Source organism: Pleurodeles waltl, chromosome 4_2, assembly GCF_031143425.1.
Source record: "Pleurodeles waltl isolate 20211129_DDA chromosome 4_2, aPleWal1.hap1.20221129, whole genome shotgun sequence".
Taxonomy (NCBI): Eukaryota; Metazoa; Chordata; class Amphibia; order Caudata; family Salamandridae; genus Pleurodeles; species Pleurodeles waltl.
Window position 1 is genome coordinate 26,884,294 of NC_090443.1, and position 15,628 is coordinate 26,899,921.

At 45.7% G+C, this 15,628-nt stretch overlaps 1 protein-coding gene across 1 annotated transcript in view; it reads left to right on the top strand.

Annotated features, from left to right (window-relative positions):
- Positions 1-15,628, top strand: part of IL27RA (interleukin 27 receptor subunit alpha) — a 182,028-nt gene that overhangs the window by 78,737 nt on the left and 87,663 nt on the right. Inside the window, exons 6-8 of the mRNA XM_069233137.1 lie at positions 13,143-13,245; positions 14,679-14,811; positions 15,298-15,470. Of these exons, the coding sequence (XP_069089238.1) occupies positions 13,143-13,245; positions 14,679-14,811; positions 15,298-15,470 (409 nt within the window). The remainder of the gene's footprint in view (positions 1-13,142; positions 13,246-14,678; positions 14,812-15,297; positions 15,471-15,628) is intronic.

Genomic DNA, 15,628 nt, shown 5'->3' on the forward strand with positions numbered 1-15,628 from the left:
TCTCCAGAAACGCCAATGCACCCCTCCTCTCTGCATGCTCTAGGAGGCCCACTATACAGATATTGTTCCTCCGTGGTCTGTTTTCACTTTCCTTCGCCCGGAGCTCCAGGTTCCACACTTTGGCCTCCATTAATGTTAGTCATTCTCGAGCTGCAGTGACATCTGGGTGGAGCTCTGTCAGGGTGCGCTCCACTGTGGTGGGACTCTCAGCAAGTCACCTGTGCTAATCTTTTAAGATGCAGAGGTCCACCCCCAGCGTATTTATCTTGGTTTAAAGAGCTTCTCTGATGGCCGTTATGGCTTGGAGGATTTCTTGAAGAGTGGGTCCCGGCAGTCTAGCTCGGTGGCATCATGCATGTTTCCAAAGTGGTTCTCCCCTGTACCGGGGTGTCTGAACCAGGTCTTGTTTTCTTGCCACTTTCCCCATTGCCAGTGTGGAACAGCTATTAATTCGCAAATGGGTTGTTGTGGGGCTTCTCGCTGACCAGCGCACAGGTAAGTTCTGTTGGCTGGGAGTGGTAGTGAGGTCTGAATGGAAGATGTCAGGGGGCAGCAAGGTCCTCAGTGTCAAACCATTTGTTGCTGCGGGATTCTCCTCCTGGTTCCTCCATTGATGGTGTAGAGAACGCCTGCAGAACCTCGCTATAGCACAGGCCCTGCAGTAAGGGCCATCTGGAGCGTCCCTCGGTGGCCTGCTTTCTGTTTGCCAGTAGAGATCCCCTTTGTGGTTCTGTTTGGCCTTGGTGCTATCCTGGGAGGGAGTTCCGGGTCCTCAAGTGTAGTAGGCTGGCCAATGTACCTCTCCGCCCTGCTTCATGTTGGGGAGTTAATGGGGAGGTCATAAGGGGGCCTCATCCCAAACCGCTCTTACCTCCACTTCTCTCCCCGCTGCCTTGCCACCCCATATCTTGCGGGCCACTGGCTGCGCTTTCTATGCTGTAGTCCCCATGTGATGTGTCAACTCTATTGTGACGGGGTATTCAACCTCAATGCTGGGGCTGCAGTGCGCATGGGTGGGGGGAAGCCTCTGGAACTAGGCGAATGTCAGGCCGTTTACCCCCGACCACCTTGAAGGCTGCGCCGCAATCCGCCTCTCTCCTCAACTCAACGTTGTCACAGGTGCTTGTCACTGTGCATCAGGCTCTGCATACACAGAGGTGTTCCGTCCTCTCCTCCATCAAGTTCCTGGGGTGCCACGGGCCTCCTTACGGTGTCTACTGCCTGCTTCTCTCCTGTTACTGGAGGTGGGTTGAGGGGGGTTCTTCTCAGCCCCAGATGGGCCACTGAGGGTCTTGGATCCTGCCGGTGAAGAGAAGAGCTATCCGCTGCCCATCTCATGCCTCCGCATCTTCTGTGGCTGCGCCTCTGTTATTTCATGCAGCCTGCTGGTCTGGCAGCTCCGCTCCTGCGGCTCTCCCCACAGCTTCGCCACCCCGTATGTTGCTGGCTGTACTTTCTATGCTATAGCTCCCATGGGATGGGTCTGCTCTATTTTGATGACGCGTGCAGCCGCAATGCAGGGACTGCAGCATGCGCAGCTGTGGGGGAGCCGCCGGTCTGGGGCAAATCTCAGGCCGTTTAGGCCTCGCTGGATCTTCCTCCCCTCTGTCTTGCAGATTCTGCCGCAATCCACCCGTCTCCTCACCTCTTCGTCGTCGCAGGTGCTCGTCACCATGTCTCAGGCTCTGCGCACACAGAGGATATCTGTCCTTCCCTCCACTAAGCTCCCAGAGCGCTGTGGGCCTCCTTGCAGCGACTACTGCCTTCTCGTCTCTCAGTCCAGTCGCTGACGGCAGGTCAGGGGGCTCTTCTCAGTTCCTGGGGTGGTCACGAAGTGCCCTGGACGCTGTTAGCACAGAGGAGAGCTATCCGCTGTCGGTTCATGCCTCTGCAGCTTCTGTAGCACTCAAAGATGGGGTTATTCAAATGTCACATTGACCTGCAAAAAGAATAACTAAAAAAGGGGTAACGTCATGGGTCACGAAAGGCAGATAAAACTCACACATCGAAAAACACGTAGCATATACAAGGCGTATCAGCCAGTGACACCGCCTTTGGTGTGGGGTAACCAGGTCCAAGCCTCGGCCCTGGCGCAACACCCCGTGATCTGGTGACGGGCAATTTGTCTCCCCAGACCTAGGGAGAAGGAATGGGTCCTTGTAGAATTTAACAAAGGTCCTCAAGTAACTGCTCCATCACCTGCAGGACGTGTTGGGGCTATGCGGTAAACTGCAATAAGTATAATAAAATAATTGAAACAGCAACCTTAACAGGCCAAGGGGAAGTTAACGCACAATGCTTATTGTGCAAGGAAACCCAATGGGGCAATATGTTCAATATCCAATTATAACATTGTTATGTATAACATTAGTAATGCGGCAGCCCCCACTACTACAATACGCATTAGGGCTCATGACACCTCTACAAAAGCGGCGTCACAGTACTTTGCAGTAGCATTCCAGGTGCAGGTGCACGTCCAGTCAATGAGTCGGTAACATTAGGTGGGAAGTTAAAATAAAAAAATTTAAAAAAAAGAGCAGAATATCAATCACAAATAGCAAGCAAAACAGGCAGCAGGTTTACTATTTGACCTTGCACGACATTTAATAACTATCACACACAATGAATGAAAATAGCAATGCAAGTTTATTATAAGATGTAAGTAACAGAACCTGGCATGCACTGAGTCGTACATGTTAAATAATGAGTATCTGTGTCCCCCCTCTTTGTTGTTCCTTCAAGGGGAGATGACATACTAAAGGGTCGAAGAGGAGCTTGGGGAGGCCTGACTGCTGGGACAATGAGGTGCCCTGGTGAAGATCGGAAAGAGAAGCAAGGGCGGCACTGAAAAGATGAAAATGAACAAACCCCATAGAACGAAAGGGGAAAAAGATGAAAATGAACAAACCCCATAGAACGGAAGAGGGGAGCCGCCTGGTGACGTAAGCCCCTCAGGCGGCGTGGCGGTAAAAGGGGCACGTTGGTTGGTAAAGGAGGCACACCGGTGGGCGGTGTGCCAGAGAAAGGCTACTTACCTGGGGATGCCTTACGGCAGGGTAAGGAGGCCGATGGGGGAGTAAGCGGAGCACGGCACTCGCGGCCCAGACCTGCCGGTTGGCAGGGCACAAAATGGACAGACAAGGTAGTGAGTTGAGCCTAACAGCACCAAGAGGCTACCCCCCTCACAACCAGAGTAAAGAACCAACAAAAATGGATGACCCCAAAACAGCATGGAGGATGGCCTCAACAACAATAAGGTGTCAGAATTATGACAAGCAAATGACAAGGACTTGATTGATTTATAGCAGAGATGATGTCATGCAGCAAAAGTTATGATCCTGGTGAAATGATTTATTTCTGACCTATCAACTGTGATTTATGACCTGTCTCCAAATTAGGATTTACAATCATAACGAAAGCAATGTGTGGCACTCAAAATGATTTATGACATTGTAATAATTTATGGCCTTGTCATTTTGATTTATGACTGAACAAGAGAGTGATGAGGTCAAAGGTTGTGTCGCAAGAGTCTATGCATTTAATAAAACTGTAGCCCAGTATTCCCACAAAAGAATATAAACACACTCAGCTGTTGTGAATTTTTTCATAAATGTTTACGGGGAATTATAGTAATTGGAGTGGGCCAAGTGCGGGGGTTATTGCTCAACTCATAAGCCTTCATGTGACCGGTAAGTACAAATGAATACGTGAATACACAGGTAGGGTGAATGAAATTTACTCTATTTAGTTTTCTCTCTACTGATTATTAATTCTGTTGAGGATTCTTCGTTCCGTTCTTTCAGGTTTCTTTATTTTCCTTTCTTTTCTTATTGCAGGTTGGCATCTCAGGAGTCCCCCGGATCATCCACCAGAAGGGGGAGAGAAAAGCAAGAAGCCCTGTTTTAGATGGTATGTTGGCCTATATAGTAGTTATTTTCTCTCTTCCTATCTGGCTTTTATTTTTCCTCTCTTTCTGTCTTCTTTCGTTTCTCTTGTCCCTTTTCTCCGTGTTCATGAAAGTCTCTACTAATGGGTTTCCGCTATTTCTTTTATCTGATGCTCTTTCGTTCTAACTTACTGTCTTCTAAAATTACGTTCTGTTAATTTCCTCTTTTTTCCGTTAATTAGTACCGTGACCTGTCACCCAGTGCCCTTCTTTCTGTTATGCGTTTGGTTCTAGTCTGTTATCATGCTTTTTAAAATTTTCCTTATATGCTTTCACGTGAAAACTAGAAAGAAAACAAAGTGCTCCCCTCATTGGTGCACCTTTTTATGATCTACCCTCCCTTTTCCCAGCGTATGCCCCGTACCTGGTGTGGCCACGTTCCTCCTGGAACGTGGCCGGCTCCTCCTCTTCTTCTCTCCCTCAGCCTCCTGGGTGTGGGCTCCAATTCGCTGTTCCTGGCTGCCCGACTCCAGTTTCCTCTGTGTGTCCGACCTCCTCGTCCACATCACGGCTTTCCTTCCTCTGTGCTTTGCTGCGTCCCTCCTGCTGTGTGTCTCCGCGTTCCTCCAGTCCCTTGACTCCTGGCTCGTCCCACTGCTCAATTCTGTTTTTCGTCTGCTCCTCCCGCTGCACACCTCTGTCGTCTTCAGGCTCTCCTTTTTCGTCTTCCTGCCGGCGTTTTTATTCCTGTTGGGACCCTGCCCCCTCCTTTCTGTAGTCGGCTAGACATAGAGGTTTAACCTCTGTGCCGGCCTGTTGAGAGGTACCCATGGGGTACCTCCATGTCGACCCGGATTCTCACAGCCCATGACACTCCACCTTAACAACTATGCCCAAGTTCGATGGGGTCCCCAGGGGCAACTAACTGATAAAATTCCAATATGTAGAGGGGTACGGCAGGTGTGTGTATTAACCCCTACCCGATTCACCCTATATGTTAATGATATAGTGGAGACTGTTTTGCAGGGAAATACAGATGTACTAAAATTGAATGGGCATAGAGTGCCCGCTCTATTATTTGCTATTGACACCCTCCTGATCTCACAGATCCCCACGGGATCGCAGCAACTTCTGTTAATTTTAGTACCTTTTGTGCTACCAAGGGCCTTGAGATTAAAATTTCGAAAACAAAGTCTATGGCAGTTAGACCTTATAAATCATTTAAGCAAACTTTGTACCCGAGAAATGATAGTTTTGAGCGCATATATAAGCTCGGGTATCTGGGTATAATGGTTGACAGCAGGCTATCATGATCTCCCCCATATACAGAAGAGAAGGGTTGTGGCCCAGTATCAAGCCTCAGCGATTTATAAGAAATTTAAGGGCACATCCTTCAGAGCACATCTTCCAGCTCTTAAAATATACAAACTAAAGGTCCAGTCTGCTCCCCATACAGTGCTGAAATGTGGGGCTATTTCAATTTAGAGCCACTCATTCTAAGCAAAATAGTTTTTTTGTTCACTTCTCCACCTCCCTAAGAGCACTCCATTAATACCTATGTTCCTTGTATTGCCCTAACAAGAGTGGGGGAACTTGGTAGAGGTCCCTATTATACTTAATGTGGATCTGGACCACAGAAGGGTTCAGGCCATATCGGAGTGCACTAAAGGAACTCTTAACCCTTGATAGTTACTGTACCTTCCCATGGTTCAAATATGTCTAGTGTTGGTTTGACAAGCTGAGCCTTGGTTTCTTTTGGACGGATCCCGAAGAGTTGATTGTGTCCTCAAAAACTCAGCTAAAAATGGGTTACTGGGAGTATACCCAGTCCAGCCTTCATTAGGACCCTTCCCTTGGCAGACTTAAAAATCAATTTCTGCTGATCAAGAATAGCCCCTTTTTATGAATCATTTTTAGACATTCCCTTACAGCAGTTAGCAAAACCTCTACATCTACAATTCTGTTATGACACACTTGAAATTGGGGCATTTCTAACATCTTGGAAAGCTAGGGGGAATGATGCTCCCTCGCTTACCTGTACCTTATGCTCCCTGCTAGCTTTTGAAAGCCTGCTTCTCGTGCTCTTCTTCTGCCCAGATTATAAAAAGTCCAGACAGAAATGGATGCGCCTAATGTGTAAATCCTTTGGTATTCAGAGGCACTTGGAGGCCTTAAGGTAATGAAGGTTGACACAGCTACTCATACGGTTTTTACTATAAGTAACAATCTCTCTGCAGTGTGGCTAATCAGGAAAGGAACGGGTTTAAGATTTTAGGCTAGAACATCGTGCTCATACCAGAGACACCTTTCACTTTAAGAACATAACTGTCTAAGATCTTCTCTTCGTAGGTTATTCATGAAGAACGCAAGTGTGGAATCCTATGTTATAGGTATTATTATTGTATAGAGAGAATATGGCCTAACAGTCTGAGCAGCAAACTTTGGAGCTGAGGGAATCGAGTTCAAGTCTCGGTGTCGTACGAACATCGTGTGACTCTGGGCACATCACTTAATCTCCCCGTTGCCTACAAATTAGTGCATTCAGACCCTCAAGGGTGATTTGCCACTCTTTACAAATCCTTGATTTATTTTATAGTGTGTTAGTAGGCAATAGAGCAGATAGAAAAGAGAATTACTTTTGCTTCTAGTCGCCAGTTAAATGTACAATTGTTTTCAGACTTTTTTATACTGTGATTGTAGGTGTTTTAATGGAGTATTGTAAATAGAGATTTATAATTGATCAAAAATGAAATATTTGTATATTTTATGCACAATCATGTTTTATGGAATCGATTTATCCAAAATAAACTATATAAATAATACAGAGTTGGAGCAACAAAGCACCTGAACTAACTGAAGGAAACAGAATAAAAACAATGAAATCTTCTGATTGCTGCATGTATTTGCGGGACTCCATGACTGTGAGTTGCTCACAGCTTTACGTTAATAGAGTACCAACAGTTTGATTTGAACTTCCATGGATCCCTTAGGAGACTTGAGGAATCTTGATTTCGATCCCTGGCTTGGGGGTTCCATGCTCTTGGTTTGGTGATTTCACTTTAGTTCTGTAACTGTTGGATTCTGCCTAACTGAAATCACACTTCAGAGCCTTGGTGAAGGCCCTTTATTCAGTCTTGTAGGCCCCTGGTGACTAGACTTTGTGGTTAATTTATAGATGCACCCATACCCATGAAAGCCACCCACCATCTGAAAATCTCTACCAGGACTAGTGGGTTTTGAGACAGGCCCCTCACCACCACTCACCATTTAAGGACACAGAGGGAACTTGTATCCTAGCCAGTCACTGTTACCATTCATAGCCCAGTAGTTCCTGGACATTAGGAATTTAGAGACAATGACTGCATTTCTTCATCTGGACACCAGTGACAAGGCACCTATTTACGGTTGTACGACGGAACACTGACTTTCAAAACAACTAGTGCCTTAACAACGAGGTCGGAACACCGACCTCGTTCTTACTACTAATGATTTTACCACGAATGCCTTAACAACGATATTTCGTTGTAAAGGCATTCCTGATAAAAGCATTACTAATAGGCACCATTCACCCTACATCCCTTACCCCACCCCCCAACCCCACCCCAAAACCCCCTGACCCCCTCCCCAAAACCAAAAACGCCCCACCCCCACCACCCCACCCTAAAACCTAAAACCCCCTGACCCCCCACCCCCTCGCCAAAACCAAAAACGCCCCACCCCCCCAACCCCAACCTAAAACCTCGAACCTCCCACCCCATCCCCAAAAACGCCCCACCCCCCAACCCCACCCCAAAACCAAAAACATCCCACCCCCCCAACCCCGCCCCAAAACCTAAAACCCCCTAACCCCCTACCCCCTCCCCAAAACCAAAAACACCCCAACCCCACCCCCACCCCTCCCCAAAACCAAAAACGCCCCAGCCCCCCAACCCCGCCCCAAAACCTAAAACCCCCTGACCCCCACCCCCCAAAACCATAAATGCCCCAGCCCCCCAACCCCGCCCTAAAACCCCCTGACCCCCCCTCCCCCTCCCCAAAACCATAAACGCCCCAACCCCCCAACCCCGCCCCAAATCCTAAAACCCCCTGAGCCCCCACCCCCTCCCCAAAACCAAAAATGCCCCACCCCAAAACCTAAAACCCCCTGACCCCCACCCCCTCCCCAAAACGCCCCATCCCCCAACCCAAAACCTAAAACCCCCTGACCTCCCCACCACCTCCCCAAAACCAAAAACGCCCCACCGCCCAACCCCGCCCCAAAACCTAAAACCGCCTAACCCCCCACCCCCTCCCCAAAACCAAAAACGCCTCACCCCCCCAACCCCAACCCCACAACCTAAAACCCCCTGACCCCCCGCCCCCTCCCCGGAACCAAAAACGCCCCAGCCCCCCAACCCCGCCCCAAAACTTAAAACCCCCTGACCTCCCACCCCCTCCCCAAAACCGCCCCACCCCCCAATCCCGCCCTAAAAACCCCTGACCCCCCCCACCCCCTCCCAAAAACAAAAAACACCCGACCCCCCCAACCCCACACCAAAACCTTAAACCCCCTGACCCCCTACCCAAAACCAAAAACGCCCTACCCCGCCCCAAAACCTAAAACCCCCTAACCCCCACCCCCTCCCCAAAACCAAAAACGCCCACCCCCCAACCCCACCCCAAAACCTAAAACCCCCTGACCCCCCTCCCTCTCCCCAAAACCAAAAACGCCCCACCCCCCAGCCCCACCCCAAAACCCCCTCCCCAAAACCTAAAACCCCCCACTTATCTTAGTTGACCCCTTGTCACCTGCGTCGTCCTCCTTCGCCAACTCCCTTCTTTGTACCTTAACCACGCATGTTCGTTGTTCAGAACATACGTAGTTAAGGCACAAAATAACGGAGTAGTGGTTAAAAAAAGCGTTGTTGCGCTTTCGTTAACCACGACTTTCGTACAAAAAACGTCATGATAAAGGATGTTTCCCCCTATTTACCCCTGAACACCAGGCAGAAAAAACATATAGTTGATATACTGGCAACAGAAGTCGCCACCTCCCTCTAAGACAGTAGACAATTCAGAGAACAGCTGTCAGTATGATGTTATCACTAACGACGACATCCCACCTTCATCATGTTCCCATCCATCACTTGTGCCTATTTAAGGCTACTGAACTACATATGCAGCGGCATAAAGAAAAGGTGGTTAAGTGGGGTAATGGCGCTCACAATCTTGTACCAGTAGTAATGGATGTTCACATATATCAAACTTAACTTCCAAGTGTTAGACGGTGCCCTGAAAGGGAACCACCCAAAACCCTGTAATAACAGCCTAAGGTTGTTACAATTTTGTAGAAAAATCAGGCACAGGTCTGCCTATTTATCCAGTTGGTATAATGAGTCTCTTTATTGCACTTGGTAATTCATATGATTCCACATTCAGCCTGGCTAATATGTGTTTCGTCCGGGACAATCACCCAACAACTTTTTAAAGGCTTGTTACGGCTGAAACATTATCATAAATATCAATAATCTCATGATAACATTATTTATAAAGTCAAAAAAGTCACACCATCTCAATTTAGGGCTCTTCAATTCAAATGTGGAAACCTCTGATAATATATTCCCATTATATATCCATGTTGATCAGTCAAACATGTATCAGCATACTTCGTGAACAAGTCACCATAATCGTACATTGGACACTGTAACTGGTGAATCCTCATAATTAGTTATTGACAAAAGGGTAACTGTATCGTGTATGTCCTGAATCGATAGTTCACTCTTGTGTTTAAAGAAAAGTTTAAACCTATAATTTGCATTGTATTCGTGCTTTCAGGACGATTACTAGACTAACGTATAGGCCACTCTTATTTGGATTATCCTGACAAAGGGAAATACAATTAGGTAAGTGGTTACAATTCTGTTTACCGCACGGGTTTTCTGGGACAACTTTCTTTATATTTGAAAACTCACATTTTTCCTTTTTTGACTATAGAAGCCTCATTAGTAGGCAAAATTACAATTTATGAGAGGTGAATACCTCTGAAATAAAGGAGGTTTACACACAAGGTACAGGACAATATTTTCTTAAATTGGCTATAGGGTTATAAGGTAAACATTAAATCTTTCACATGTGTGTGCATGCATGTTATCATACTCACGCTATATATACGTTCTATTAGAAATTAAAAATAATAATTGGGTGTATTCACAATATTATTATATATTCATGGCTCACGATTATGGTGACTTGTTCACGAAGTTTGCTGATATAATATGTTTGACTGATCAACATGGATATATAATGGGAACATATTATCAGAGGTTTCCACATTTGAATTGAAGAGCACTAAATTGCGATGATGTGACTTTTTTTACATTATAAATAATGATATCATGAGATTATTGATATTTATGATCATTTTTCAGCCGTAACAAGCCTTAAAAAAGTTAGTGGGGTATTGTCCCGGACAAAACACGTGTTGGCCAGGCTGAATGTGGAATCATATGAATTATCAAGTGGAATAAAGAGACTCATTATACCAATTGGATTAATAGACAGATACCATCCTTTTGACTGCCTAATTTGGATGTGGACAAATGAAGAAGTAAAACAGGCCCCTAACACACATCACCTCCCCCTCCCTCACTATACAAGCAGTGGGGTGAGAGAAAGAAGAAAAGTCACTGAGTGACTGATGAATGTGTCACTCAAAAAGTTATTTAATCTCCCTCAACCGCACAGCATAATAATAGGTGGTGTTAGGAATCATACTGAACACCAAGGGTATAATTGTGCTTAGAAAGCCGTATAACAATCTAGCTGTGTTGAGAAATAATTAGAAATAATTACATTTAAAGTCCTCCCTGCCATGCATAAAGTCTTCTCCTAAAAAAGGCCATAGATATCTTCGAGTGTTGTCACTGGTAGCAATCTGAGATCAAAATGTACCTCTTGAATCCACTGACTGAGCATGGGTTGAAAGAGGTGGAGTGTGGTAGGGGGTGAGAGGAAGAGGGCTAAATACAGAATGTACAATGGGGGCAGCTCTGGTTCAACATGGTCCAACTTGTTGGCTGTCAATCAAAGTTTCTCTAATTCATGATAGAGCTGAACTTGCCTCTTCTTGCAGACAAGTATTCAATCAAGATCTTTGGTTGGACAATCCCAAGCTCCGTGCAATTACCCCCATCGTTTTCCATCTTTTACTTCAGTGAAGTAACCTGGCTGCAGCAGCCAGACAAAAAGCATCTGACAGCCAGGCAGTTATGGTACAACCTGGAGGCTTGTTTGTCCTTGCATGGCCTACATATCCTCCCTGTCTCCAAACGACAGAATGCACCATTATCTGTGCCATGAGGTTGTGCATCTTCTGCTCATCTCCACTTGATCCTGCTCTGTCTGCCTCTGAAATAATGTGGAAACTAGAAGAAATTAAAAAACTAGCTGGCTGCAGGATGTCAAGAACAATGGCACCAACATTGTATGAGACCACAGACTGGCCTTTCTAAAGGGACATCCACTGGTATATGCCACAAAATAGCACGTAGCGCTGGACAGTCACTGTAAATGAACAGGAGCTGCAAGAATAAGAACACAACAGTAACTGCCAAGTCCATATGTTTTAGGTACACAGACAATTGGACAGGAGTACATTCTGTAGGACCGAAACACCCACTCTAGCCTCATAAACAAATTACCTACCCAACCTTCGACACTCAATCATGACTTTTTCAGTAGACTGGAGTGTTGTGAGATGTGTAAATCCCACTCACAGCCTTTCTGCCCCATTCTTTTTTACTTAAGAAGAAGAAGATTTTACTTAATTTTGGTCAAATTGCTTTGTATGTGGTGCAGTAAAATGATTTCGAAATTTACTTTGATATTCTTGTGCAGTGTCTGTGTCAGATTTCTTTGATTAAATAGAGTGATATTTTATATCGTATTTGATCTTGGAAATAAAAGTCACTAAAATAGGGGTGTTAAGGAGTCATGGTCTAGCTTATGCCTGCAGTGTCTTGCTCATGTGTGTTGAATGATTTCTTGCTTACACTTGTGGCTGCATCCTGTGGGCTTGGTGTGGTGGCAGATTAACAGAGTGCTGGTTGCGGTCGGGTCACAGTTTCCGTCCAGCACACTGGAGATGTTCTGTGTCCAACCCACAGCTAGCAAAACAACTATTACCGCAGCTTACAGTGTACATTGACCCTGAGTACCGTAGCAACACCTCTGGAACCAGTGTGCTAGTGCCTTAGAAGCAGGAAATAATGAGTCAGATAAGCTGTCGTCTGAGATACTGCGTTGTACTTTAAAAAAAATCTAAATGGCAATGCTTTTCGAGTTGAAGCATGAAGTACAATGGAGGGTCGAAGCTCTGACTTCCTCTCCCTCGCCCATTTCTAATAGGGTTGGAGTAGTGCAGGACTCCATTCTGATAGGACGGCCACTACTAGGTGTGGTTCTGAGCACACTGGAGTGGCTCGGTTAGTTTCTTGCAGAGTTGGTGCTGTTGAGTTTAGTTCTTCCAGGCTTAAGGTTGGACTCAGAGGGAGTTTGAAGTTGTTCTGGTTGCTTCACATAAGGTTAGCACTGTTTCGGTTCTGCATTGTTGACATTGCTGAGTTTGAGTAGTTTTGTTTGCTACAGAGAACAATGAACGTTTGGATTCGGTTCAAATTGTTGTTTTCCTGTCTTTTAAGGTTGAAGGTTTTATTATGCGTTTAGATACAGTTTGAATTATTGAATTTGGCTTTGAGAAGGTTAGACTTCTTCTGTCAGCGTTGATGATTGGGTTTCGCTGCTAGAGAGGTGTTTCTTTTGTGCATGGTTTTGAGAGGCCGTGAACTTAGCAGTTGGTCTCAGGGTACTTCACCTTTTTCATTTAGCCCAGAGTGTGTTTGAGAAGCCTGGGTCTTGACGTGCTAGTGATTTTAGGTTTGGTGTTGCGAGTTTTGGAATAGTTTCCTCAGATTCTTTGAGGAAGTGAGGTTTTAGGTTCGGTGCAGAAAGTGATGCATTGTGAATGGGTTGGTGGTATCTGGTTCTGTTCTGGGAGGTTTTCAGAGGGAAGGAACTGTTTGCTGTTTAGATATTGGAGGCTCGATTGTTGCTGTTGGGGTTCGTGCTGAGAGTTTTTGCTGTGGCTCTGAGTTCTGAAAGGGTTGATTTACTGAACTCAACTGGGAATGGAGTACAGTTACGGGCATGGTGTTGCCTTATTTCTGATGTGGTCCTGCAAATGTGGCCCTTACTCATGGTCAGTCTTTTTCTCTTACAGGCTGTTGTGAAGAGGCTTCGTAGTGGGATGGATGTCACTGATGTGGGGCTGGATGGTCTTCACTGCTTCCTGTTGCTCTTCCTATCACTATCCTCTCCGAGAGGTAAGTACACAAAACAAAAGTGCAATAAGCTGTAGGTTATCCCCAACTTTCTCACATTAGGCATTCTCTGTATTTGTGAGATTGTTTTCTGTGTATTTATTTTAACTGTTTGTAAAATGTTTAAATAAAATGTCCCCTCCTTTCTCTCTCACTCACAGGCAGGCTCCTTCTCCCCTCCTCTAAATAGTCTTGTTCTGTTTTTGTCTCTAACCTTCCCTGTGTCTCTCCTCTTGCTTCTTTGCTTTCCTCCTCTTTTCCCCCTCTGCTTTCCCACTCTCCCACTCTGCTTTCCCACTCTTCCCCTCTGCTTTTACCTTTCGCTCCCCTTTTCCTTCTTCATCTCTTTTCCTTATGCTTGCTTCTCTCTTAACCTTCTTCCTTTCAACCTTCTTTCCTTCTTCCCTTCTCCCTTTTTTACCTTAGTCTAACTTAATGAGGGCCTCACCCTTTTCTCTCTCGTTTTTATTTACTCTCTCTGCCTAGGGCCCCCCATTCCTTCTCCAAATAACTTTCTGTCATTCCTCTCCCTGCCTCCCTTTTTCTGCTCATTTATCTTTGCTTCTCTCTTTCTGTGTATTTCTCTCTCTCTAATATATGCATTATCTCTTTCTTGTCCCTTTTCTGTTTCTCTCCTTGCCCACTATTGCACTCTTGCGCTCACCTCTGAGTGACAGGAAGTCCCTTGTGTGAAGGTGACCTTCCTGTTCTGAGCCCCAGCATTCGCTTAAAGCAGTTCAGGTATCAGCCTCTCTGGGTGCACATATAAAACTGTGAGCATGATGTAAGTTCTTCTGGGGATTCAAGTATTGTTTGGTGTTTTTATATTTACATAACATTTTATACTTGGACAAATGTTTTTTAACTTGAAACTAGGGATATGTGGTAGCTGAATGTCTGGTCCAGAAATCATTGTGCAAATTGGCATATGTTACTGTGTATCTTAATGTGCGTGGATGATATCTGTATGTGAGGCGCCTGTATTAAAGAATTATTGTGTTGACAATAACAGTTTAGGGTTGACGATTTAACTGGTTGGCCTGAAAGGGCCTAAAGGTCTCAGTATGGATACAGTGCAGAAACCATGTACTGCAAATATATGGGGAATTTACAGTTTTCCTTAGGTGAGCTTGGGGGATCTTAGTCACAAATACGAGCAATAGTCTGTGTTTACTCTCCATAGATGTGCAATGCAAGATCCTAAAGTGTTGGTCTCTCCCTTAGCACTTCATTTTTTCAGTGTTCCTTAACTCAAGGTAGGTCTTAGGATTATGTTTTGTTAATTTTGTTGTAGTGACTGTAGTGATTGTCACATGTATCATGGTGCTGGTCATTGCTTAGAGTCTCACTGCTCAATTGTCAAGTGTGAATGCACATGCCAATGTTGCATGTAATCTGCATGTCAGTGTGTAATATTACCTAATCTCGTGGCACAGGATGCTGTAATGATCTCCGTGGTCTGCAGTGCTTCCGACTGGGTCTGAACAGTGACATGAACTGCACCTGGGCCTACGAGGGAGAGCATGGCGAAGACACAGTCCTCACACTATACTATCGCAGCCTAAAGTTGTATGTATAAGGCTTGTAGACTCTGCCATTGCTCTGCCGCAACTTTGTCTTATCCCTCATGTACCCTGCTCACCTGACCCTTTGGTGATCCTGTGTGTGTGCTTATCACTCCTGTTGTCACCCTGCCACTTCCTGTACACCCAGTCATTGTGATACTCTTTCTTCTCCTTTACCACTGCTGCATTTCCAAGTTTTCCATCTCATCTCCGTAGGGATTCCTCCACCTTTCTCAGTGAACTGCATATGGCTTTCCTGGTTCTCTTCCCTGGAATCCCTCCACCATTAATGGTTTTCCACCTACCCTATCTCCTTCCTGCCCCATTTCTCTCCTGTACTTCTCTCTGCTTCTCACTGTGATATCTTTAGGAAGGAACATATTTGTTGATAGTTCGCTATATAGCCATGTGGCGAGACCTGCTGTGTGACTCATCTTGGTTTCTGCAGAGTGCTGGGCAGTGTAATATGTTCTTCCATTTTGTGTCTAAGTCACACAGATCAGTTCACTCCAGCCATCTTCTCAGTTCCGCGAGGGCAGAGCTGGGTTATGGTTGCACGAGAAGACATGACATCCCATGACACGTGTGAGGTGTGGATTGAAGGTGTTGGCGTCAGTGGGAGAGTAACTTCACAACACCGGACGTTCGACCTGCAAGCAATTGGTGAGCATATTTTCCTAACCTCCGGTCTAGACCCACCTTGTTACTGCTCACATGAAACTGATGTCTGTGGTTTTCTGTGCATGTGTAGGCGGGTATGCATGCTTTCTGCTTGAAAGAGAGCTGCAGTGTGTATACCTCTGCAAAGGTGTTTAGATGTG